The 26,126-nt window shown below is 53.8% G+C and overlaps 2 protein-coding genes across 2 annotated transcripts; one reads left to right on the top strand and one right to left on the bottom strand.

Annotated features, from left to right (window-relative positions):
- Positions 1-224: 224 nt before the first annotated feature.
- Positions 225-9,433, top strand: HAP1 (huntingtin associated protein 1). Its single transcript, XM_032616562.1, is given in 15 exon segments — positions 225-649; positions 651-691; positions 1,481-1,560; positions 2,178-2,317; positions 2,671-2,773; positions 2,852-2,918; positions 4,254-4,384; positions 4,768-4,842; positions 5,148-5,282; positions 5,416-5,507; positions 5,824-5,861; positions 6,954-7,295; positions 7,298-7,916; positions 8,040-8,130; positions 8,574-9,433. Coding segments are annotated over 13 exon segments (1,830 nt in total). The 3' UTR covers positions 7,459-7,916; positions 8,040-8,130; positions 8,574-9,433.
- Positions 9,434-19,025: 9,592 nt separating this feature from the next.
- GAST (gastrin) lies at positions 19,026-19,568 on the bottom strand. The gene is made up of 2 exons (XM_032616561.1): positions 19,358-19,568; positions 19,026-19,215 (listed from the first exon to the last, which is right to left on the bottom strand). The coding sequence occupies exons 1-2, from the start codon at positions 19,566-19,568 to the stop codon at positions 19,112-19,114; spliced, it is 315 nt and encodes a 104-aa protein (XP_032472452.1). The 3' UTR covers positions 19,026-19,111.
- Between the last annotated feature and the right edge of the window lie 6,558 nt (positions 19,569-26,126).

Raw genomic sequence — 26,126 nt, 5'->3', positions numbered from 1 at the left:
CAAGTCCGCTGAACCAGCTGGAACTCCACTCGCCTCTTCTTCTCGCTCTTCTCTTACTTTGCGCTCTGTTTCGCCTCATTAGCTCGCCTCCTGAGCGCCCGCCAGTGCCGGGCAGCACCAGTTGCTCCTCGGCCGCCCCCTCCCGCGCGTGGTACGGCCCGGCGGGCGCGCATCCAGGCACAGGTTATAAAGGCCCTGCTGCGGCAGCCGACTGCGGACTCAAGATGCGCCCGAAAGAGTTGGGGCAGGGTTCAGCCGGCGACTGGCCGGGACCCGGCGATCCGGCAGCAGTCACCCCAGCTCCTCCGCCCGCAGCCAATCCTGCTCCAGAGCTCTCCGCCGAGCCTGAATCCGCCCCTGTGCAGGTACCGGCGGCAGGACAGGCAGCAGGATCCGGATCCGCAACCGTTGCGGGACCCTCAGCGGGAGCTCGCCCGCCCTCCAAGGCTGGATCGGAGGCAGGAGTCCAGCGCGCGTCCGTATTCTCGGCAGTCCAGGGGAATGCTCAGTCCGTGCCCGACAACTCGGACGCGCCGTGGACTCGCTTCATATTCCAAGGTCCATTTGGCCCCCGGGCCGCTGGCTTGGGGACTGGAAAGGCAGCGGGTATCTGGAAGACGCCGGCTGCCTACATCGGCCGGCGGCCTGGGGGGCCCCGAGCGCGCCTCCTTTATTCGGGAGCTGGAGGAAGGTAAACTGGGTCTCCGGACCCCCGGAGCAGGTGGGACTAGGGCAGCAGCAGGGAGGAGGGGGCCCCGTCGGGTCCGGGCGCCCGGTCCCCTCTGGCACTCAGTCCCACCCCTCCGCCCACCCTTGCGAAGTCATGGTCTGCGGCGCCTCTCCGGTCCCCTTTTCCCCACCTCCTTCTCCCCTTCTCTCGTTCCCTATTTCCGTCGGTGGGTAAGATCCCCGGGGCTCGCGCTCCCCTGCCCTCCTCTTCACGCCTGTTGCTGCAGCAGATCTGCGCACTCTCAGTGCCCCCATCCCGAGGCTACCGCAGTGCCAGGAGAGGGGCGGGGGGCTGCGGGAGGGCGCTGCCCGGTGCGCTCTGAGCCTGCGCTGGCCCGCCGCGCCAGCGACGGGGAGGTGGGTGGGCAGAGGGGAGGTTTTGCCAACCTCCTGGCTGCTGGGGTCAAGATCGGGCTTCCCCGACTACCCCCAAACAATCTTGGGGGTGGGCGGAGCCTCAGACAGAAGCTGCCTCTCCTCTTCCCTCCGAGCTGTAGGACTGGGATCTCCTTACCCCTCCCAGGCCCCTCCAGAAAAAACAATCAATCAAACAAACAAACGAGTCCAGCTGGCCCTGGGAGCAGGGAAGGGAGTGCTGATTACTGGGGGTATGGAGAGGATATTGGGGGCAGAAAGGGAACTCAGTCTTCTCCCTTGTTGCTGACCCTTGCTGTTGAGGGCAGGAAACAGTAGGGTGGCAGGTAGCATGTGCCCCCTTTTTCCTGATGCGGCTTCCCGCTTTCTCTTGCAGCGCTGTGTCCTGACCTACACCCACCAGTCAAGAAAATCACCCAAGAAAATGTCAAAGTGATGTTAAGTTTGCTAGAGGAGGTGTGTGCTGCCTTCCCCACCCGGGACAGCCCCAGCTTTAGCCAGGCTCCCGTTTTAATTATGTCTGTAGGGGTAGGAGTGTTCCTCCTGCCTGGCTACCTCTCTGGGGGCCAAGCTGGAGGTCCCTCTTATGGAAGACAGGTGGATGTGGGATGTCCAGGCTGCAAGAGCTCTTAGCACCATCCGGTCTGATCTCTTTTTCCATAGGGGGAAACCGAGTCAGGTCCCACAGTGGGTTCATGGCAGGCTCTTGTCTAGTACCTTGGAGAACTAGGGGATGGAGAGGGTCTCCAGTAGTGGCCTAGTTTTCCTCTGGACTCTAGCTCCTCCCGTCTGTCTGGGAGATCCCAGAAACCAGGAACATATTCCCCATGGATGGGGGTCCCTCTGCAGAGAGTGTGGGACCTGAACACGGCAGCTCACATTGGCCAGTCCCTGGTGAAACAGAACAGTGTTCTGACGGAGAACAGCAAGCTGGAAGCCATGCTGGGCTCGGCCAGGGAGGAGGTGCCTGGGTGGGGAGGGCAGCAGGAGGCACCGGCCTCCATCCCACTGTGCTGGGACGTGTGCCTGCCCCTGCCCATACCCCGCCCCAGGGCTTCTCTTCCTCCTGCCAGATTTTACGTCTCAGATACCAGGTGAGCCTGCGGGATGAACTCCTTCAGCTTTACTCAGACTCTGATGATGAAGAGGAGGAGGACGAGGAGGATGAAGAAGAAGAGCGGGGGCATGGTCATCCCTACGAAGCCTCAGATCCGTCAGTGTCCTGCCTTTTTTTTTTTTTTTTTTTTTAATTTTTCGCTGCGCCACGCGGCTTGCGAGATCTCAGTTCTCCAACCAGGGATTGAACCGGGGCCACGGCAGTGAAAGTGCCAATCCTAACCACTGGACCGCCAGGGAACTCCCCGCAAGTGTCCTGCCTTTGCACCTGGGCGGCCCCTTCTCCGAGCCTCAGTTTCCTTGTTCGCAAACAGGGACACCATGTACCTGCCACTGGGGTTGCTGGAGCTGAGACCGCCGCAGCCAGCCTGGGGTGGGGGAGCCCTGGGTGGGCTGGGAACTGGGTCCCCCGAGCCCCTGCACCCTGACTCCCATCACTCCCTCCCCTAGGACTCCGCTGACAGAGTCAGCGTCACACCACTGCCCGCAGCTGGAGGCCCTGCAGGAGCGGCTGCGGCTGCTGGAGGAGGGGAACGAGCAGCTGCGAGAGCAGGTGAGGATGGGGGAGGAGGGCGTGCCCATGGGCAGGGGGTGCTGACGCCCCTGCCCCTTCCTCTCTCCCGCTCTCCAGGTCTCTCAACTCGATGACCTTGAGGAGGAGGGACAGAGGTTCATCCTGGATTGTGTGGAGCAGTTTTGTACATGAACTTGTAACTGGGGTTAGGGGGTGCTGTCCAGAGGAGCAGAGACAAGAACCCGGGATTTGGAGTCTGGAGACTTGAGTTCATGTCGCAGCTCTGACACCTCCTAGCTGTGTTACCTTGGACAAGTTCCTTAACCTCTCTGAAACTTCATCTTTAGAATGGGGGTTCATAATCTTGGCCCTGCTGACCTCTCCAGGGGTTACAGCTGAGGAAGTGCTTTGTGCAAACTGTAAAGAGCTGTACGGATGCTATGGGGCTCCTCTAAGCTTGTCTCCTTTTGTTATCTGAGAAGGGGGAGGGAGGGGGCTGGGAGCGAGGAATGGAGGGAGCCCTGAACTGCCAGAGACCAGGCCCCCCCTCCCTCCTCAGGCACTGCATTATTAGGCAGAGGCTGTGCCTGGCACTGTGTGGTCCTGAAGATGAGTGAGGCACAGCGTTTGTCCCTGAGGAGCTCAGGCCTAGCTGGGGAGATGCATACTCAAGGTGGCAACAGATGAACTCGTGCTGTTCCGCTCACCCCAAATCTGGCCTTCCTTCCCCCTGGGTTCCCTGAATGGCTCCCCCTGGTCCCAGACCCCCGGAGTAGGAGCCAGTCCCCACATTCTGTTGCTTCTACAACAGGAAAGGCTAGGAAAGGCTCACGTTTCTTTCCTTTTCCCACCCCAGCTGCCTCTAGCCCAGGCCAACTCTTAACTGGTCTCTCTGCCTCCACTCCTACCCTTCCAGGCCCTTCTGCACACAGCGCAAAGGAGTTTTCTAAAACCAAATCTATGTCACTCCCCTGCCTAAAACACCCAAATAACTCCCCATTGGCCAAAGGATAAACCCCACCCTCCCTACCTCAGCCCTAGTGATCTGGGCCCTGCCCACCGCCCCAGCCACTCCCTCCTGGTGTCCTTTGGGCCTCTCCACACCCTGCCTGGGCCCTGTCTTCCCTTCTGCTGGGCGAGCCCCATTTCCCTGGGGAGGTCCTAGCATCTCAGACCTTGCCAGGCTGGCCTGGGTGCAGCAGCTGTGACCCCTGACGCACCCTTTACGCTTGCCGCATCCCAGTCCATAATACGCACTATTGTGATTTCTTTTTCCCTCAGTCTCCACACTAGTCTTGAGCTCAGTGTGGGCTGGGGCCAGGTCTTGCTGACTGCTTGTCCAACACCCTGCTCTGTGTCAGTCAGTAAATGTTTATTGAAAAGAAGGCCCGAGTGAGGGATGCTAAGCCCTGTGGAACCTCGGGTACTTGGCGCGAGCTGAGGGGTGCAGGTGGACGGAGGCATCTGGGAGACTGAGGACCCAGAGAACCAGGGCTGACCTCTCCTCATTCCTCCCCAGCGGAGGCCAGCCAGCAGATGGCCGAGCTGTCGGAGGTGCTGGCACTCAGGATGCAGAACTATGAACAGCAGCAGAGGGAGGCTGCCCAGCTGCGGGCCCAGGTCATGAAGCTGCAGCAGTGCTGCCAGGCGGTGCGTCAGGGTGTATGCGCGGGGCTCCTTGCTCCTGTCATGGCCCCATGGGACCCACACCTCCTTCTTCCTGCCCCCACCCCATGGAGCTCAGAGGCCCAAGGCCCCTCTCTGTGTCAGAGTCAGTGTTGGAGGAGACATCAGAGAGCGCCTCATCCTGTCCCCTCGTCCCAAGTTGGGGGCCGAGCCCAAAGAGAGACACAGGGTGTTCCAGGAAACAGGCCACGTGACTCCCCACGTTCTTTGGCCTTATTCCATGTGGCTTATTTTTTGAAGAGCTGCCAGAGACTCATTGATGAGCTTGGGAAGATCTTGCCAGAAGCAGGGTGTGCACGGGAGCGGGGAGGTCTGGGGTGAAGTTCACTGGTCTTGGGTCCTTCCAGTATGGGGCTGAGGCTGAGAAGTTGCATCAGCAGCTGGCTTCGGAGAAAGAAATCCAGATGCAGCTCCAGGATGAGGTGAGGCTACCCTGGGCTCCTGGGGGACCTGGGACCCTTGGGCAGCTGGACAAGCTCCTTGCAGCAGGGACTGGGTCTGTCCTTTCCATACCCTCAGCCTCTGGAACAGGGCCTGGCAGGTGGCAGTTCATTTGGGGTCTGAGTGGAGTGGAGTCCGGGGATCACCCTGCATATCATTATGGGGGTCTAGAGTCTGGGCCTCCTGCCTCTTTGCCCAGGCTTCCCCGCCCCTCGGGGAGAGAGTGGGCAAGGCGTCTGGGCTGGGTGTGCCTGCATCCCAGCAGAGCCTGTGGGCGGGTTCCCAGCTGCAGGACCTACGGGAGAAGTACTCTGAGTGTGGGAGCATGCTGATTGAGGACCAGGAGGAGGTGAAGACCCTCCGCCAGCAAGCCCCGGCATCCACGGGCTCTGTCACCCACTACACGTACACTGTACCTCTGGTGAGGCCCCCTGGCTGCCTGCCTTTTTACCTCTGTGCGATCTGTGTCTATCCGCAGTCCTTTCCTGTGCCTGGGGGTACGGGTGGGGGGTTCTGTGGGGATCTTCTGGTGATGTCCCCCCTCTGCATCGTAGGAGGCACTTCCTGATTTCCAGGAGACCCTGGCTGAGGAGCTCAGAACGTCTATAAGGAGGATTATCTCAGACCCTGTGTTTTTTATGGAAAGGTGCACTCTGGGCCCCAGACCTTTGCCTGCCCTGCACTCACTCTTGCCTACCTGGTAGGCAGCGGCCTTTCTGGTAGTGGGAGGGGGTTCACCCCACACCCCGCTCTGACCTCCCTCCCCCGCCCCTCCCCCCCGGGGTGCCCCTCTTCCTGCCTCATTGGTCCTTGGCCCCTTCCACTCAACACCTTTCCTCTGTGCACACGTTCTGGGTGTATCATTTCTCCCTGGGATTTTTCTGCATGATGGGGTCCCAGGGATTTCGCACTTTCAGCTTCCCGTTGCCTCAGGACAGTGAAGGCCCTTTTCTATGTTGAAGGAATTATGAAGTGACTCCAGAGGAGACCTCAGATCTACGCCGACCAGGGGCTCCCCCTTCACCTTTTTAAAAAAATATTATTATTTTTTTGGCTGCGTTGGGTCTTTGTTGCTGCACAGGCTTTCTCTCCTTGTGACGAGTGGGGGCTACTCTTCGTTGCGGTGTGTGGGCTTCTCATTGCGGTGGCTTCTCTTGTTGAGGAGCACGGGCTCTAGGTGCATGGGCTTCAGTAGTTGTGGTGCACGGGCTCAATAGTTGTGGCTCGCGGGCTCTAGAGCGCAGGCTCAGTAGTTGTGGCACATGGGCTTAGTTGCTCTGCGGCATGTGGGATCTTAGTTCCCCAACCAGGACTTGAACCCGTGTCCCATGCATTGGCAAGCAGATTCTTAACCACCACGCCACCAGGGAAGTCCCCACCTGCCCTCACCTTTCAGCAGCCAGACAACCCCCTGCAGCTGATTCTGTGGCCCTACAGCCCTGGAGAAGCCCCTGTTCTCGGGCCGGCTGGGCTAAGAGTTGTTCTGGGAAGGAGCTGCCCCCTTTGCCTTCAAATTTTGCCCCATGGGTGGCCATCTGATTTGAGGCTTCTCCAAGTAGGGGCTGAAGCCTTCCCTTCACCTGACCAGGGGCTGAGAGGCGAATGGGCACTGGCCTAGGAGCTGGAAACAACTGGGACTGAGTCCCAGCTTGATCCCTTTACTGGCTGTGTGTCCTTGGGCAAGTCACTTGACATGTCTGGGCCTTACTAAAATGGATTTGTTCCTATGGCAACTAGATGTGGGATGGGTTGTGAATGTTAAATAATGAAGGAGGGGGGCAGAGGGGATGTTGTTCCTGCTGGTCTGTTCCGTGCAGCAGGGTGGGGTTACTGGGGGAAGGCGGGGCCTAGGCAGTGTTGGTGACCATTCTTCTTTCTACCAGGGTCATGGGCTGGGTGTTTGAAGCCTTGAGGCTGGTACCCAGCTGCCCTCACCCCTGGCTGGGACAGAACTGGGGAGTAACCATCAGGGTCTGTGTGCAGACCGGGGCAGAGAGCAGGAGCCCCAGTGGCTGGAGATGCCCTGGGGGAGTGAAGAGGGGTGGCTCTGGCTTTGGGGGGTTAGGGAAGGGCTTCCCTGTCTCCCTGCCCAGCTATGAGCTGCACTACAGTGAAGATCGAGAGCGGGAGCGGGGGCTCGAGGCAGAGGAGGGGCTGATGTCGGCTGAGGATTTCATGCCTGCGGAGGAGTTGGTGCCTGAGGAGGAGCTGGGGGCCACAGAAGAGGCCCTGCCAGCTGACGAGGGGGTGATGGAAGAGGCAGAGCTGGCGTCTGAGGAGGCTGAGGCCTGGGAAGAGGTGGAGCCCGAGCTGGATGAGGCAACGTGGATGAATGTGGTCACGTCAGCCCTGGATGCCAGCGGCTTGGGCCCCTCGCACCTGGACATGAAGTATGTCCTCCAGCAACTGGCCAACTGGCAGGACGCCCATTACAGGCAGAGCTGAGGCAGAAGACACTCCAGAAAGGTGAGTGCTCCCGTGGGGGCCTCCCTCCGGCCAGCCGGACAAGCTGCAGATCGTCAAGCCAATGCAAGGTGAGGGTAGGTGAGCCCCCCAAATGCTCACTTACCCCAGCCCGGCCCCACCCAGCGTGCTGATTTGCATGCATTTTGCATATCATTTACATAGGCACCTCAGGTCCCCCTCAGTGGGAACTGTGGCCCCAATGCTTATTTACGTGGAGTTTGCATAGGATTCCAGATCTTCACCCTTTTTGCTCCTGGGGCTGGGCTGGGGGTCAGGGCGCGGACTGTAGCCCCTCACTGCGTCTCAGCTTCCTGTCTCGGCCCGCCCCCTTCCCGTGTCCCCCACCCCCACCTCCCCCATCCCCAAGGCTCCCCAACCCTGCAGCAGGGGCAGCAGCCAAAACAAACGTGGGGGGGCGGGGTCGAGGAGCAGCAGCTGGGGGAGCCAACCCAGGACTTTCGGAGGCTGGAGAAGGAAAGGGCCAATCACCCTCCCAGGGCCTGGGAGGAAGAGGGGCCTCCTGGGGCCACCCAGGCCATTGGGACGAAAGCCTCTGCCAGCAAGGGCCACAGTCGGACCAGTCCCCTGGGTGAGTCTGAAGGTGGGCTAGGGGCTCCTACAGGGTGATGGGGGGCGGTTAAGATCTCCTCTCCCCAGCTGGAAGCCCCAAAGGTTGGGGAGTAACACCTGCTGAGTACAGGCCTTGTGCTAGGCCGTGAGAGCCCTGCCTCGAGGAGTTCGTGGAGATATCAAAGATGATTTAGTGATGCGAATTATCTTCTCTAATCCTCACACCCCTGTAGGTACGTATTATCCCCATTTGGAGAGGAAACGGAGGTTCAGAGAGCAAAATAATTTGTTCAAGGCCACTGAACCCGTTTTCGTCACTGCTATGCCATAACGACTTCCCTGACCCATCCCTCCCCTCTAACCCTGTCCTGGTGCCTTCTTGGCCTTCTGGGTGAGCTGTGATGTTTATAACCTGTTGGCAGCCTCACCATTATATCTGATCTGCCCTGACTCTGATGGCCGTTTGGTCACTGCTGGGTGGCCTCATCAGGGTCGCCATGTAAGGTTGTGCAGGTTGTAAACTGAATGGTGACCTCTATGGCTGGACAACCTGCATAACTCTCAATGGTGGCTGTCTCTTTCTGATATAGCTGACCAGGCATAGCCCCTGCCTGCTGCCCAGGCCAGACCTGTGGTCCTCAGGCCCCCAGTTCACGTCCACCCACTTCTTTTCCAGGCTTTGCTGTTTCCCAGCAGCCTGCAGAGGCCCCATAGACAGCCTGAGGCTCCTCCTTCCGCTGCCTGGCCAAGCCCCACCCTCCCCAGGCCTCCCTTCCCTTGCTCAGAAACCGGACCCCCGATCTGTCACCAGCCCACCCGCTGTCCTGATGAACCTGGGCCGGAACTTGAGGGCCCAAGCCTTGACCCTCTTGTGGGACAGGCTGAAGGAATCCCGGCCCTCGTTCTGCAGCTGGTGCAAAAGCTGTGGCTGCTGGGCCTGGATCACTTGGTGGCCCCAGGGGCGTAAGAAGCCCAGGGGGAAGCCCACCAGCTACCAGACTCGGCTCTGAGCTGGGGCGGGGCTCAGGCCCGGGGTGTAGGAAGTTGTTTTGAGCACCTTGCTCACTACATGCCCCTCACCCCTTGACCCCTAAATCAAAGGTGGCTTCCCAGTCCTTGGTGACTTTTAGGGACCTGGTGGTCTTTTCCGGTTCTTAGCTCTTTCTTCTCAGTCCCTAATTGCTGTGTGTAACCAGAAGCATCTGTCTGTGTGGGCGAGGACTCCCTCTGCCCGGGATGGGGGTGCAGGGCTCCCTCCCCTCCCCTGCCCTCCCCATCTCCCCACCTGTGGCCTGTGAGTGTCCAGGCTCCCTCCCAAGGCCCTGTCACTCCCCACCACGTCCTCTCCTCAGTGCCCCTTGTTTCCTTGTTCTAGGTGTTTCGCCCTTTCCCACCCTTTACCCATAAACACCTGGAGTCGGGGGCTCAGGCCCCCGTCAGTATCTGCCCACCTCGCCACAGTGCTTCTCACGCTGCTGTTGCTTGGCAGCCCGTGTACGTGCCGGTGAAGGAAATAAAGGACCTGTGCGCTACCTGGCCCAGCCTCTGCTGTCTTTCTCAGGGAGTGCACGTGTGTGTGTGTGTGTGTGTGTGTGTGTGTGTGTGTGTGTGCACTTTGGTGGGGCAAAGCTGTGGAGAGAGGATGGGCTCCAGTCGTGAATTATGTGCTAGGGGCTTTGATTAAACACATAATCATTTCAGCAACCCCTGAGGGGGGGGTGATCTGACAAATGGTCGTCAGGTGATGAAACTGACACCTAGGCAGGTGAAGTGACCCTCCCAAGAGTGGAACAGCTGGTTGTGGAGCTGGGATTTGAACCCAAGCCCTCAGGCCTCCAGAGCCCATGCTTGGGCAGGCCCCCTTCCCCGATCCTTTCTGTTCCTGGGATCCTGACTCAGTGCCTAGCTGCAAAGGGTAAAGCAGGAATGAAGTCACCACTGTCTTAGGCAGAGGTCCCCCAGAAGAACATGTGAAAACAAGTCGTTTATTCCGTTAAATGAGGCTGTTGGACTGACTCTTGCCAAGGCAGGATTCTCAAACACGCAGGCAGAGAGGGACAGAAAACAGTATGAGATCAGAGGGTCCCAGAACTTTTGTTATGAGTCTGGCTTGATATGTTCAATTTCCAGTTTAGAGTTTATCATTTTGGAAAATAAGAGCTCGATTCTCAGAGCGGTTTAGTCACCTTCTAATTCTTGGTGTTTCCAGAGCATTGATAATAAAGATTTCAATCATGAAAAAAAGAAAAAACCCAAGTAGTTTATTTAGAAGATGATCCCAGGAAGCACTCTTGGTGGGGGAGTGGGGAATTGAGAACAGAAGGAAGCTAACGAAAGGGAGTTTTAGGCAACAGAGGCTCAGTCCTACCGGAGAACCCTGGGAGGGAGCGTAGCCCGTTGCAACTCAAAGTGTGGTCTGTGGACCAGCATCATTAACATCTCTTGGGAGTTTATCAGAAATGCAGAATCTCAGGTCTCACCCAACACCTATATTCTCGGAATCTGCATGTTGACAAGGTCCCCAGGACCTTGACCTTCAATGCATATTGAAGTCGGAGATGCACCAATCTAGAACCCATTTCAGTTACCCCATCCAAGGGGCGAGGAACCTGGGGCAGGCATCCTCCAAGTTTCGTTTGTCATTGGCTGAGGTCTGCTCCTGGGGTTATGAACTCACTGGTGCTCTGGCCTCTCCACACATACGCTGGGGAAAAGCCCCCTGGCAGAGACTAACTGTGCTTGTCATGGACCATGGTCAGTGTGTGCTAGAATGGTGAGTGCCGAGGAGACGGGCAGGTCACTGACAGTCTGCTACAGTCCACCCTTTGTGCCACTCAGATGCACTCAAGCCCCATGTGGAGTTCACTCTGGCCTGGCATTGCTTCTTTAAGATGGCGGCTGGTCACAGTGTCTTAGGAAGAAGAATTACACCTGGAGGATGAATGGTATAAGCTGTGGTCCTCAGCTGCAATTGCTCCTGAATCCCTAGATGATACTTCTCATCTCCTTCCTCTACCACCCATCCTATATTCTCCTCTTCCTTGGTCAGCACTTCAGCTGGTCCAGGTTGCTTTCTGGTTACTGGTGAAGTAACCTAGATCATCATTCCTGAGAGGTCTGAACACTTGGTCGTCGGCCCTGGTCAGGCTACTGTTACTGCAACTGCCTGTTTATGGTTATTGCCAGGCAGGAAGTCCCAAGACACTCCTCAGTGAATCCCCCTGAGTTCCAGACGCTGAATACTCCTTCCTGTCCCCACTATGAGGCAGTGATCCTAACCCCTCATGTTAATCAGAATCAGTAACCCCTGCTAATAATTGGCCTTTCTTTGCCTGATGGTCTAATGACATGAACCAAAAATGGCCAGGCAGCCTCTATAACTTTATTTTTTTCTTTTTCTTTCTTTTTTTGTTTTTTTTTGCTTTTTTTGTTTTTGGCCGCACTGTGTAGCTTGCAAGACCTTAGTTCCCTGACTAGGGATCGAAACTGGGCCCCCTGTAGTGGGAGCACAGGGTGCTAACCACCGGACCACCAGGGAATTCGCAAGCCCCTATAACTTTAGATTTAGGAGAACTTTTACTGTTCTGCCTGGTGGAAGCATCTTTCCCCGGGAACCAGGATTTCTAGTCCAGGAGTGTCTAGAGTTGTGGGGATGGGAAGTACAAATTTCTGAGGTGGGCCACTGGCAATGTTGGTCATAGGGACCACTTCCACTCTCCCCCTAGGTTCCCGGACCCACGTGTTCTGGCTGTCAGGGACAAAGCATTGTTTGAGAACCTCTGGCTCAAAGTATATCCTTCACCCCACCTTCCAGGGTGCACCCCCCCCCCCCAAGTTAATGCCTTAGCTGCGCCTTTAATTCCGACATTCTTTTAGGCCTGCGGTCTCTGGGTCACGTGGTGTCTGGTAGGACAAGTGGATCCCATGGTCATATGTTCATTGCTGCACCTCCTTCACTATAAAGCAGGTCCCTTGTCTGAGGTCCTGGTTTTTTATTTTTTAATTTTTTTTTTACTTAAGATCTTTATTGGAGTATAATTGCTTTATAATGTTGTGTTAGTTTCTGCTGCATAACAGTGAATCAGCTATATATATGCATATATCCCCATATCCCTTCCATCTTGCATCTCCCTCCCAGCCTCCCTATCCCACCCCTCTGGGTGGACACAAAGCACTGAGCTGATCTCCCTGTGCTATGTGGCTGCTTCCCACTAGCTATTTTACATTTGCTATTGTATATATGTCAATGCCACTCTCTCACTTCATCCCAGCTTACCCTTCCCCCTCCCCGTGTCCTCAAGTCCATTCTCTACATCTGCGTCTTTATTCCTGTCCTGCCCCTAGGTTCAGTAGAACCTTTTTTTTTTTTAGATTCCATATATACGTGTTAGCATACGGTATTTGTTTTTGTCTTTCTGACTTTCTTTGCTCTGTATGACAGACTCTAGGTCCATCCACCTCACTACAAATAACTCAGTTTCATTTCTTTTTATGGCTGAGTAATATTCCAGTGTATATATGTGCCACATCTTCTTTATCCATTCATCTGTCGATGGACACTTAGGTTGCTTCCATGTCCTGGCTATTGTAAATAGAGCTGCAATGAACATTGTGGTACATGACTTTTTTTGAATTATGGTTGTTTTAGGGTATATGCCCAGTAGTGGGATTGCTGGGTCGTATGGTAGTTCTATTTTTAGTTTTTTAAGGAACCTCCATACTGTTCTCCATAGTGGCTGTACCAATTCACATTCCCACCAACAGTGCAAGAGGGTTCCCTCTTCTCCACACCCTCTCCAGCATTTCTTGTTTGTAGAGTTTTGGATGACGGCCATTCTGACCCGTGTGAGGTGATATGAGGTCATGTTTTATGGGATCCTGTGATGACATGTCACACACTGTACGTCCTTAGATGCTCTGTCGTCCTGTAGTGCTGGGGGAGGCACTGCGGGCAGAAGGGAAAGCCTACGTTCAGAACGTGAACCACTCCCCACCAGGATGGTTCAATGCCCCTTCTAGGGTGGAAGGTGTCTGATGGAATCAATTTACCAAGTGGCTTGCTGGTCCCCTAAGGGCGTGGTCCCATAGCCAGGACTCAGAAATGGCGTCTGCTGCTCACAAGTCAGAAGTGCAGCAGAGGTAGTAGCTGGATTGACTATCGGTTCCATGCCTGACCTCTGTCTCTGGCACCATGGTCACTTTATTCATGGGCCCATAGTGCAAGTAGGGAGTGGCCAAAGACTGCACCTAGCTGACCTCCATTGGGTGAGACATCCTGACCACCTGGTCGTTTCAGTGGATGCTCTCGGGCGGGCACTGGTGTGAGACACGAAAGTCCACAGGCCCTGTGCCACCCTCCATGGATCTATCTACTTGCCTCTTTCCCAGATGTCTTCGTCTCGGAATTTCTAGTCTTTCTCTTGCATGTCCCCTGACCGATCTGCTGCTGCCCGGAGGTCTGTGTGTGTTCTTCCCCCAAACCGCTTCTTCCTCCACGCCAAGTGGATGCCCAGGTCCAGAACGTGAAGCTCTACCCACCTGAAAGGCTGCCCTTCACCACCGTCTTCCAGGGCCACCCAGAGTGAGCCGTGGCTCAGCAGCAGTTCATTTTCAGTTTTTACCAGCTTATCAAGTCTACCCCCTCGTGAACCAGGCCTGAATTTTTCCTCCTGTATGAGCTGGCCATAGGGAAACTCCAGTGAGGCTATAGGGGTAAGCCGAGGAAGAGGCACTGGTGCAGTAGACATAGGTGGCCTGGGGGTGTGGGTGACTGACTTGTTTGTGCCCTCTGGCCTTCCTCAGGCCCAGTCTCAAGTGTACCATTTCATCCTAAACTGAATCACTGCTTGGCCCCATCCAACCTTATGACGTGGTGAGTCTGAAAACACCCAGCTCATGGTGGGCAATTCTGATTGCATAGTAACTTAATGTCCAGTGGTCAAGTGCTCACTCCCTACTAGGGCCCGGTAGCATGCTGGGAGTGGCTTTTTCAACAGTAAATAATTCTCTTCTGTAGATAGCATGCCCTTGACTCTAGAACAGGGGTCAGCAAACTATGACCCATGGGCCAAATCTGGCCCGTCACCTGTTTTTGTTTGGCCTGCAAGCTAAGAACGTTTTTTATAGTTTAAATGGGTACACCTTAAATGGTTATTTGAGTGCCTATGCAATGTCCTTGATTTTGCCTCTTGGCCTGCAAAGCCTAAAATATTTTCCATCTGGCCCTTTAAAAAAAGTTTGCCAGCCCTAGGGGTCTGCACTGCACTTCTCTTATTGGGACTTCCCAGAGACTTCACATGAAATTCTTGTCCAACACAGATATTTCTAGCACTGTGGGACCTGTAGCATCACAATTACTGAGATTCCTTTTAAAAAATTTTTATTTTATATTGGAGTATATTTGATTAGCAATGTTGTGTTAGTTTCAGGTGTACAGCGAAGTGATTCAGTTATACATGTACGTGTATCTATTATTTTTCAAATTCTTTTCCCGTTTATTGCAGAGAATTGAGCAGAGTTCCTTGTGCTATACAGTAGGTCCTTCACAATTACTGAGATTCTTATCTGTAGTGAATTAGGATGGGATCCCGGTGGATGAGGGTCCATTGGCTTATCAATTGCTTCACTTGAGAGATAAGAGCAATGATTATTATGACTGTGGAGTGGCTTGGCTATTGTTAATCATCAGAGAATCTCTAAAGGAGGAAAATGTTAGGCTCAGGTCAGCCGACCATTCACTCAGGATATGGTATGAAAGTCAAATGGCCTCCACTGCAACAAAGGGAAGATTGCATTGGAAATCAGGACCAAGACCTGATGGTAAGAGTGCAGAGTAACAAAGGAGGCTGAAAGCAGCACCCCAAAAGTCTCCTCTGCTGAAGTCCTAGAATGAAAGGATGTCCTAGAATGACACCCATGGGTGGAACATTTGAGGAGATGCCCTTAAAAATCTTTTTTTTTTTTGCGGTACGCCGTTGTGGAGCACAGGCTCCGGACGTGCAGGCTCAGCGGCCATGGCTCACGGGCCCAGCCGCTCCGCAGCACGTGGGGTCTTCCCGGACCAGGGCACGAACCCATGACCCCTGCATCAGCAGGCGGACTCTCAACCACTGCGCCACCAGGGAAGCCCTGCCCTTAAGAATCTTGAACTCCCAACCCTCCTACACTGTTGGTGGGAATGTAAATTGGTACAGCCACTATGGAAAGCAGTGTGGAGGTTCCTTAAAAAGCTAAAAATAGAGTTGCCGTATGACCCAGCAATCCCACTCCTGGGCATATATGTGGGCAAAACTCTAATTTGAAAAGATACATGCACCCCTATGTTCATACCAGAACTATTTACAATAGCCAAGACATGGAAGCAACCTAAATGTCCATCGACAGATGAATGGATAAAGAAGATGTGGTACATATATAAAATGGAATACTACCCAGCCATAGAAAGAATGAAATAGTGCCATTTGTAGCAACATGGATGGACCTAGAGATTATCATACTAAGTGAAGGACGTCAGAGAAAGACAAGTACCAAAAGATATCACTTACATGTGGAATCTAAAATATGACACAGGGACGTCCCTGGTGGCGCAGTGGTTAAGAATCTGCCTGCCAATGTAGGGGACATGGGTTCGAGCCCTGGTCCAGGAAGATCCCACATGCCACGGAGCAACTAAGCCTGTGAGCCACAACTACTGAGCCTGCACTCTAGAGCCTGCAAGCCACAACTACTGAAGCCTGTGTGCCTAGAGCCCGTGCTCCGCAACAAGAGAAGCCACCGCAATGAGAAGCCTACCCACTGCAACGAAGAGTAGCCCCCGCTCACTGCAACTAGAGAAAGCCCGCACGCAGCAATGAAGACCCAACTCAGCCAAAAATAAATTAATTAATTAAGAAAAAAAATGACACCAACCTGTCTACAAAACAGAAACAGACTCACAGACATAGAAAACAAATTTATGGGGAATTCCCAGTGGTTAAAACTCGGCACTTTCACTGCCGTGACCCGGGTTTGATCTCTGGCTGGGGAATTAGGATCCTGCAAGCCTTGCGTCCCAAGGCCAAAACAAACAAACAAACAAACAAATAAATCCCCTCCCCCATTTAAAAAAGAAAAGAAGGGCTTCCCTGGTGGCGCAGTGGTTGAGAGTCCACCTGCCGAGACAGGGGACACGGGTTCATGTCCTGATCCGGGAAGATCCCACGTGAGAGGCCCGTGTACCGCAAAAAACAAAAAAAACAAACAAAAAAAAACTTATGGTTATCAAAGGGGAAAGGGGGTGGGATAAATTAGGAGTTTGGGATTAGCAGGTACACGCTATTACATATAAAATAGATAAACAACAAGGGCCTACTGTAAAGCACAGGGAACTATATTCAATATCCTGTAATAAACCATAATGGGAAAGAATATGAAAAAGAATATGTATAACTGAATCATTTTGCTGTACACCAGAAGCTAACACAACGTTGTCAATCAACTATACTTCAATTAAAAAAAAAAAAAGTAAAAGAATCTTGAACTCCCGGTTTCCGGGAATCCTCTGGGCTGGAAGAAGGGCCTCTACTTTGCCAGAGGGGAGCAGCTTCCCTTTACCTGGAGGCTGCAAAGACCTCCTTGAGGCAGATGCCTCCTGAAATGATGCTTCTCAAGATTTGCCCCTGCCACCCTTAGGCGTTTCTAAACCACAAGCTAACGTCCAGGTCTTAGCATGTGGAGAAGTACTGTTCCAGATAAGAGAAGAGAGGGATTATTCTCTGCCAAACGCTGCAGGAGCCGAATGACCTGGTACCAGCAGGGACCAGGACAACAAATATAGGAGTGGATTTTTGAGGTTGGTAGACCCAGGAGGGTGAGCTGGAGAATGACTGGCTAGGGGAGAGTTTATTTTATTTTATTTTATTTTGGCCACACCGCCCGGCTTGCGGGATCTTAGCTCCCCGACCAGGGATTGAACCCAGGCTCTCGGCAGTGAAAATGTGGAGTCCTAACCGCTGGACGGCCAGGGAATTCCCAGGGTAGAGGAGTTTATTGATATGGGAGACAAGGATGCCTACCCTCCTATGACTCAGGATTTAACTTCCTGGCAAAGACACCTGAAGCCAAATGACTCGCTGGCAATGACTCCTTGACAGACAGAACAACAGCATACAGCAATTGAATCGAAGATGTCCGAATTGCCTCATCAGAGTCTTGAGGAAGGAGACAACAGGCTCAGAGAGGCAGCAATGAAGACCCATTCCATTGCTAGAATGGAACTGTGATGTAAGATGAGAGAATCCACAGGTGACTGTGATGCTTCAGGTGTTATCAGCACCCCTCTTAGCACAGCAGTGGGGTCTGGCCGGTGCAGGACCAAATCTCAGAATCCCATCATGGGGGTCTTACTTCCTATAACTGCTTCTAGTACCCTCTGTCTTAGGATGCGTTCCCCCAGGTGCAGACTTGGAGATAGGGATTTGAATGCAAGTAGTTTATCTGGGCGGTGATCACAAGAAATACCTGTAGCAGCCTAAGGATGTGAGACAGGGAAGGGAAGGGAGCCAATAACGGAGATCGTTGAGCAGGTTACCGTTGTGGGTAACTAGGGCTCAGTGCTACTGGGGACCTCTGGGAGACAGAGTAGCATATACCTCAGTGTTACCCTGCCCCAGGTGAGGGAGCTGGGGTAGTTATTCTCCAACTCTAATCTGTCATTGACTGACAGATGCTTCTGGAGGTACGAGCTCCCCAGAAATTCCAGCCTGCCTTGCGTTCTGAAAGCCCTCAGGTGGCGAGTAGCAGGTGCCTGGGGTAGGATGCTGTGACAGGCACAGGAACAGTAAAGGAATACGAGCAAAACGCCAAGTGTGTGTGCTGGCCACGCGCCTACCCGTTTGATAAAGATTTTTAAAATTATTTATTTATTTAATTCATTTTTGGTTGCGTTGGGTCTTAGTTGCAGCACACGGGACCCCTCGTTGTGGCGCTCGGGCCTCTCTCTAGTTGTGGCGTGTGGATTTTCTCTTCTCTGGTTGTGGTGCGTGGATTTTTCTCTTCTCTAGTTGTGGCGTGGGTTCCAGAGCGCGTGGGCTCTGTAGTTTGTGACACGCGGGCTCTCTCGTTGAGAGACACGAGCTCAATAGTTGAGGCATGCGGGCTTAGTTGCCCCGCGGCATGTGGGATCCTAGTTTCCTGACCGGGGATCAAACCTGCATCCCCTGCATTATAAGGCAGATTCTTTACCACTGGACCACCAGGGAAGTCCCCTATTTGATAAATATTTATGGGGTATCTCCTGTTCTTGGCACTAGGGATACAGCAGGGAAGAAGGACACGTAGTCCCCACCCATACAGAGTTTCCCTTCTACCTGGGCAGGCAGACAATAAACTGGCAAACAAAACAACTACAGATTGTGAAATGCACTCTGCAGACGGTGCTATGCTGTGATGAAAAACTATTGGGGGCTGCGTGCGAGGAGCAGAAAGGGCAGGTCTCTCAGGAAGAGGCCTTTCAACCAAGACCCAAGAGAAAAAGAGGAGCTGGCCACGTTTGTGCCCAGGAAATGCATTCCATGCACAGGGAACAGCGAGGACAAAGGTTCAGGCAGGAAAGAGCATGGTGCGCTTGAGTAGCAGGAAGGAAGAGGAAGGAGGAAGGAATTTGGCACCCATGAGGTGGAAGAGGACAGCAGGGCTAGGTCTTAGGGCTATGGCAAGGAGCCCACGTTGGTTTTTTTGTTTGTTTTTGTTTTGTTTTTCTGGCTGGGCCATGCGGCATGCGGGGATCTTAGTTCCCCAATCAGTGATCCAACCCGTGCTCCCTGTAGTGGAAGCGTGGAGTCTTAACCACTGGACCGCCAGGGGAGTCCCCAGGAGCTTAGGTTTTATTCTAAGTGCAACGGAAAGCACTGGGGGGTTGACTCTGGAGTGGCATGATTGATTTCTCTTTTAGAGGGCTCACTCTGGTTGCGATAACACCATCTATTCTCCCATCCACACTATAGAGTCTTGTTCAACGTTAAGCTCTGGGGACACCCAGGAGACTTAGCTAGTATCCCTGCCCCTAGGGGCGTGCTCAACCCTCCTCCCTGTTTCAACTCTGCCGCAGCCACCCCCATTCCCTGCCCCGTGACACTTGACACAATGTGATCCATTGGAAGCTAGTTTATTTCGATTTATGTTTCATGGGGCTGGGCTAGGCTGGGCTGGGAGGTGGCTGGGCTCTCAAGCTTGGCTCTAGGGACCTAGGTCCCCTTCCTCGGCACTGCGGCGGCCGAAGTCCATCCAGCCATATGCTTCTTCTTCTTCTTCCACCCATGGTCCCTGCTTCTTGGACAGGTCTGAGGGTCAGAGGTGGGAGAGGAGGTGAGGATGGGGGAAGGATGCCTAGCCTCTGGAAACTGAAGCCAGGGCCAGCCTGGGGGGACCTTGGCTAAACCAGGCTGGGCGAGGCAAGTGGGGAGTGTTATCAGCAGCTCCTACCTGCTACCAAGTGTGAGGGATCCTGGAGCCCCAGCTGCCTTCGGTGGTGAGAGGCTGGGCCCAGCCGGTCCAGCCCACGTGGCTCCTGGTCCCTATTGGCCCCTGGACCCAAGGGTGCATCTTGCAGGTGGGAGCGGGGCTTCCAGGTAGCTTCAGAGAAGGTGGCCAGAGCCAGCACCAAGATCAGCACATACACACACAGTCGCTGCATCTTGTCTGCAAAGGAGAGAGGAGTTGAGCTTAAAGGTGGGGCTGTCCAGGCACCCAGAGGCAGGGCCAGGACCCTCCCTGCCGATGGATCTGCAGTTCTGCGTGGGGTTGTGGTCTGTTCCTCCAGGTCCTGCCAGATCCTCCCCTAACTCCCAACCTCAAGCCTTGCCCCTTTGCTCCTTACCTACCCTAGTTACGGTGACTGTTTCTCTCGGGGGAATTTAAAACCCAGAACAATGGTTTCTAAACTGTTCTGAAGAATTTGAGGCCACGTGAGTGGTTCTGTAATGCTTAAGTCTTGCAACTGAAAGTGAACTTTTTTTTTTTTTTTTTTTTGCGGTACGCGGGCCTCTCACTGTTGTGGCCTCTCCCGTTGTGGAGCACAGGCTCCGGACACGCAGGCCCAGCGGCCATGGCCCACGGGCCCAGCCGCTCCGCGGCATGTGGGATCCTCCCGGACCGGGGCACGAACCCACGTCCCCTGCATCGGCAGGCGGACTCTCAACCACTGCGCCACCAGGGAAGCCCTGAAAGTGAACTTTTAAATAGTAATAGGAATGGGATACACACACTCAGCTGCTCACGCCTCTCTATGCAGCCAACCAGCACATTCACTGTGTAGTGGGGTCACCCTGTTTTTGTGCAGCCTTCGGAGGAAAGGTTCTCCTGCCCTTTTCACTTACCTGAGGACTATCCTCTGATTATAATCTAGCAGTTAACAAACAAACAAACAAACTGAAACTGTCACCATTTGCAGCTGTGTGTCAAGGTGAACCAAGTTTGGGGAAACCAGAATACAGAAATAAACCGGACCCTCAAACAAATCTAAAATTTATCAGAAGTAAATAATAAACATGTTGCCTTTGAAGAACACATTTGTATTAATAAATTACTGGTTTCATCTGTTTTCTCTGTTAGATTTCTTTTGGAAGAGAAAGGGTTCTGCTGCTAAAGAAACAAACCTGAAAAACCAGTGATCTAGAGTGATGCTGTCTAATATGGTAGCCACCAGCCACATGCGGCTCTTCACATTTAAATTAATAAAAGTTAAAAATTCCTGGGACTTCCCTGGCAGTCCAGTGGTTAAGCCTCCGTGCTTCCTCTGCAGGGGGCATGGGTTCAATCCCTGGTCGGGGAGCAAAGATCCCACATGCTGGGTGGCCGCACACACACACACACACACACACACACACACATACACACAAATTCCTCTCTTGCACAGGCCACATTTTTAGTGTACATGTGGCTGGCGGATACCGTATTGGACAGTGAGGCTGTGGAATGTTACCACCAACATGGAAAGTTCCATGAGACAGTGCTGGTCTAGGAAAGAGCTTGAGATGGGTCTAGGAGCTGTAGGTTCCAGTTCCAACCCTGCCCAATTTGTGTGACTTTGGGCAAGTCACATCTCTCTCTGGGCCTCAGTTTTCTCCCCTGAGAGATGGGAGAATAGTCTTCATCCTCACTCCGCAGGGCTGGGGTGAGCATGGAGTCAGGGGGTCAGGGAAGGGCCCTGGTTGAGGCAGCAGGGCAGCTCGAAGGCAAGGGCTGGGATGCCAGGGTGGGTCCTGGAGCTGAGACCTAACCCAGCTAAGGGCTAAGGGAAGGCTCCCAGCCCTGGAGACACTGAAGTGTGAGACTGCTAACTGGATGAGGGCAGGGGTCCCATTAACCCTCCTCCCAGCTTCTCCCCTCCCTTCCTGGGTGCTCTCACCTGCAGAGTTGGGAGATGCGTGTCGCTGCTGTTGGCCTGGCGCCTCAGTTCTCTGCTCTGCTGGGCGCTCCAGCCTGACTTATAAACCCTCAAGGGCCCTCCCAAGCCCTCCTCCCCCAGGAGGCCGGGCTCCCCACTGCAGAGGAATAAGGATGGGCACAGGTACCTCAGCCCCGCCCCGCCCTGTCATTTAGTCAGCTGTCCAGATGTGGGGGAAGGGAAGGCGAGTTGAACTTCACAGAGAGGGGCGGGAGCAGAGTGGGGGCAATTCTTCAGCTGGGCATATCAGGCGGGAGACAGGCTCCCTGGGCTCAGGACAGAGCCCCCTGCCATGTCCTTGGGGTCAGCAGCCTGGTGATCATTCCTTGGACCACATCCCAGTTGGATGGACCGAGTAACCTCAGATTCAGAGGAAGCATATTTCCCGACATGTTCATGTTTGAAGAGCAGGGAGTGTGTGAATGTGGAGTGATGTATTGATCCGCTGTCCCCTCTGTTGGGCTCTGCAAACAGGACGTGTCATAGTTATCAGGAGCAATGGGCCGTGGGCTGATGGCCCCGCTCTCTCTGCCTAGTGGCTGCGTCCTGGTTGCCTCTGAAGCCCCTTCACCTCCCTTACCTGGAAAACCCTGAGCGTCCCCCTTCTGATGCCTTTGACGCCCTCTGCGCTGGGCTGGGTTTAGCTTGGGGTTCCCCATCATCTCTCGGGTCTGTCCCTCCTCCCCCACCCCTTGCATCCCCCATCAAAGCCAGCTCTTTGAGGTTCCTGCACTTCCAGGCTCCCTCATTTTGTTTGCAAAGCAAGACAGTAATCTGCACTTTTCAATATCGAAATACATCTTTAAATGGTTAGCAAAGAGACTAAAGCGTTTGCCCGAATGTACCAGAAAACCAAAGGGTGCGTTTGGTCAACTTATTTGATAAACTGCTGCATCGACCTGGTTTGGGTGGATATGACTAGCTCTAGGCTGTGTTTGATTTTTCCACGGTTGGGGCTAGAGATTTAGCTCTTGTTCATGTGTCGTCAGGGCCCCTCCTTGTCTGGGGGAGTTTTGATGCCCCTGGGTATCATAAGGGGCCGTGGTACCCACGCTCACAGCCAGACTTGCTGAAAATGAGCAGGCGATGAAAGAAGCAGGCTGTGAAGTGTCCATGGCAACCAGTGGCCAAACGTTCTGATAAATAACCGCTCACATCCGGAGCAGGACTCAGGGACTCAGCAGATGAAATAACTGAAAATGACAAAAACGGGGCAGGCATTGTTGATAATTAATCGAATCACAGAATCTCAGAGATGGAAGGGACTTTGAGGGGGCTTGGGAGGAAAGGTGGGGTGGGGAGCAGCTCTGCTCACGTGCTAGGGGAATAGAGGCGTTTGCGTTGCTGTGGTAACAGGAAATGATAAGCTTACAGCAGAGCCCTGGTTGTATAGGGCCCAAGACTTGATTTCTGCTGAGGAGGGGGTTATGCTCCTTTGGCTGTTCTTCTGCAGGCTGGCTGCTGGAGGGGTGGCCACTGGAAGACGGCTGCTGCTGGTGGGCGTTGGCGGGCCTGCGGGGGGTGGGGGTGGGGGCGCTCACAGTCACAGAAACTGCATGTTCTCCTCACAAGGGGAGCTAGTCCGATGGCAAAGGGAAGGGTTTCCTGGCTTTGTCCTTTTCCAGTTTGGGGCAGATGGCTGTTTTATCCCCCCAGGAAACAAAGGAAGTAACTTGGAGAGGAGTCTTGAAGATGATGTACATAAAGCAAGCTGCCCAGAATATCGTGGGCATCTAATTTGTTTGCATCTTCTCCCCTTAGCCTCTCTGGGTCTCAGTTAGCCTCATCTGTGAAATGGGAATCACTCATTCCTACCTCACAGGGCTGTGGTGAAGGGGGAATGTGACAAGATCTATGCACACGTTTTGCATACACGGTCCTGAGTTTACATGACTGACCAAGGAGAGCTGGGCCGGAAACTCTGGGACCTGTGAAGATGTGACAGTGCATGGCAAAAGAGATGTTGCACATGCGATTAAGGTTACAAACTTTAAAATAGGAAGTTTACCCTGGATGGTCTGAGTGAGCCCAATTTAATCAGATGAGTTCTTAAAAACAGCGCTCCACGGCCAGAGGCAGAAGTGATGTGGCTGAAGGATGAAACAGAGATTTGAAGAATGAGAAGGACCAGCCCTTGCTGGTCTGAAGGCGGGTGGGGGGCAGCGAGATGAGGGATGCAGGTGACCTTAAGGAGTGAAGTGGTTCCCCCTGACCACCAGCAAGGAACAGGGATTTCAGCCCCATGACCGCAAAGAACTGAATTCGGCCAACAACCTGGATGAATTTGAACTTGGATTTGTCCCTGGCACCTCCAGAAAGGAATGCAGCCCTGGCAGCACCTTGATGTCAGCCCAGTGGGCCATGCTATACCTGGACTCCTGACCTACAGAACTGTGAGGGAATGAATTTGCGTCGTTTTAAGCTTCTAAGTTTGTGGTAATTTATTATGGCAACACTAGAAAATGAATCCAAGGAGTTCCAGCCTTTTGAAGGCTTCTGTCAGTGAGAACGGACCCTGAGTGAGTTCGCGGGTGATTTTTCCAGTGCAATTAAGGGAGATGTTTGTCAGGACATCTGACTGTCCATCTAGTCCATTTTTGTTCCAGTTATCGAACATGTGCTGTAAACCACAGTCTGGATGAGGCCCTGGGGATAAGAGGTGACTGTGACCGGCCCTCTCATTGCTTTGGTGGAGTTTAGATTCTTGAGGAGGGGGGACACATAAAATAGACAAAAGCGATGGTTCCCTGTCAAGGGGAAAAGCTTCTCTGGACTCCGCTGCCACCACGTCCCCCGCCCCTCGCCCCAGCTATGCTCCCTGCTGTCAGGACTGGCCTTGGGAAACCTCTGATGAGCTGCTGTCAGGAAGGCAGTGCCTTGGCTCCCTAATCAGTTATTGATACGGAAAAAGGGAGAGGTTGACGGTGACTCAGTCACCCCGCCCCAGGCAACGGGGCCTTGGAGGATGTGAAGGTGCTGGGACAAACAGTGACACCTGGGTGCCGTTCATATCCACATGGGCATCCACGGTTCCTCCCAGGGCTGGGGCTGGGGCTGGGGAGAGGGAGGTGGGTTCATGACTTCTAGCCTCACCTGCTGTCCGAAGGTCATAAGGTAGCAGAACCAAGAGGACAGCCCGTATGATGCCCTCAGGCTGAACTGGAGAGGGCAGGTGACAGGCCCGGCAGAGAGGAGAGAGAGCAGAGGTGCTCCCATCCCAGCCTTCTCTCCCTGGCCCTGCCTCTCACCTTCTTTCTCTCTCTCTGTCTCTCTCTTTTTTTTTTTTTTTGGCTGTGTTGCGTGGCTTACGGGATCTTAGTTCCCCAACCAGGGACCGAACCCGCGCCCCCTGCAGTGGAAGCGCGGAGTCTTAAACACTGGACTGCCAGGGAAGTTTCCCCCCCCACTTCTTCGACAGTGTTTTTATTTTAAAACTATTTATTTGGCTGCGCCAGGTCTCAGTTGCGGCCCACGGGATCTGTTCCCTGACCAGGGATCGAACCCGGGCCCCCTGCATCAGGAGTGTGGAGTCTTAACCACTGGACCACCAGGGAAGTCCCACCGATAGTGTTTTTAAATGGGAAAATAATTCTAAAAGTACTAATGTGAGAGGACTCTTTCCTCAGGTACATTTTAGGGGTGGTCGGCCAGGTTGAGTTGCTTACCCCAGACCCCACGGGGAGGAGGCGAGGCGGCTGAGCTGTGAACCTGGTCCGTCTTCTTGGTCTCCGGCTACTGCAGCCTCTCCTCGCCCACAGCCTCCTGTTCTACCCTTTCTTCTGAAGCCCAGCGCCTGCTGAATCTACCTTTGCTGGGACCTCCAGTTCCCCAACCCCGTCTGGGTCCTCACAACCCACCTACCCTTCCCGGTTTCACTTTCCTCCCCAGCCTGGGTCACAGGGTTTGTCATTTCAGTCGTGTGTGGTGCATCTGGATTACTGCCCTTGTCCGGTTTCAGAACCTGCCGGGCGGGTCCCCAGTTCCTGGCAGAGGATGCCACTACCCCTTAGTTTCTGTCTTCCTCTCCCTGCAAACAGGAAAGTTCCTGAAAGTGCCCAGTTGATTCCATTACAGATTAATAGTCCGCAGCTGGGCTGTTGCCTGGCAACCTTGTGAGTCATCTCTCCCTTCACTCTCAAAGTCATCTGACATCAGCCCCCATCTCTCCACCATGACCAAGGTTGTCCAAGTCTGCCTTCCATCCTTTATTTTTTATTTTTTTTAGGCCCCTTGGTATCTTAGTTCCCCAACCAGGGATCGAACTTGTGCCCCTAAAGTGGAAGTGTGGAGTCTTAACCACTGGACCACCAGGGAAATCCCTGCCTTCCATCCTTTTCTCCTTTCTGCCGTTACTAGAGGGGACATAGCCCCGTTCAAGATCAACCCCCCTCCCAGGGTCCTTCATCCCAGACCCTCCTGCCTGCTTAGAGACCTTGTACCTTCACTTTTTCATTCATTCACTCATTCATTCATGCATTCATCTGTTTCTTCAACAAAAATTCTCTAAGTTCTCACTTGGTGCCAGGCACTGTGCTGACCCTGGGGACACAGTGTTGATCAAGATGGTCTTCATGCCTTTTCTCTTGAAGGAGAGACAGTATGATGCGAGCTTAAGGTACCACAGGTGGTTGGGGGCGATGTAAGCTGGGGAACCTTGTCTATTTCCCTGGACCTCGAAGCTCTCCTCCATGAAAGCCTCCTGACATCTATAACACGTTTCCCCTCCCTCTTCCCAGAATGATGGTGATTAAAATTTAGGGAGCATTTCTATGACCAGACCTCCACGGTAAGCACTTTACATGCATT

This window comes from Phocoena sinus, chromosome 20, assembly GCF_008692025.1.
Source record: "Phocoena sinus isolate mPhoSin1 chromosome 20, mPhoSin1.pri, whole genome shotgun sequence".
Classification (NCBI taxonomy): domain Eukaryota; kingdom Metazoa; phylum Chordata; class Mammalia; order Artiodactyla; family Phocoenidae; genus Phocoena; species Phocoena sinus.
This window is presented reverse-complemented; position numbering and strand designations above follow the sequence as displayed.

Bases quoted from the DNA above. Each gene is read 5' to 3' on its own strand.
- GAST (XM_032616561.1), bottom strand. From the start codon at position 19,568: ATGCAGCGACTGTGTGTGTATGTGCTGATCTTGGTGCTGGCTCTGGCC. The intron at 19,216-19,357 runs GTAGGAGCTGCT...TCTGACCCTCAG, and splicing joins TCCCTCACACTTGGTAGCAG to ACCTGTCCAAGAAGCAGGGA.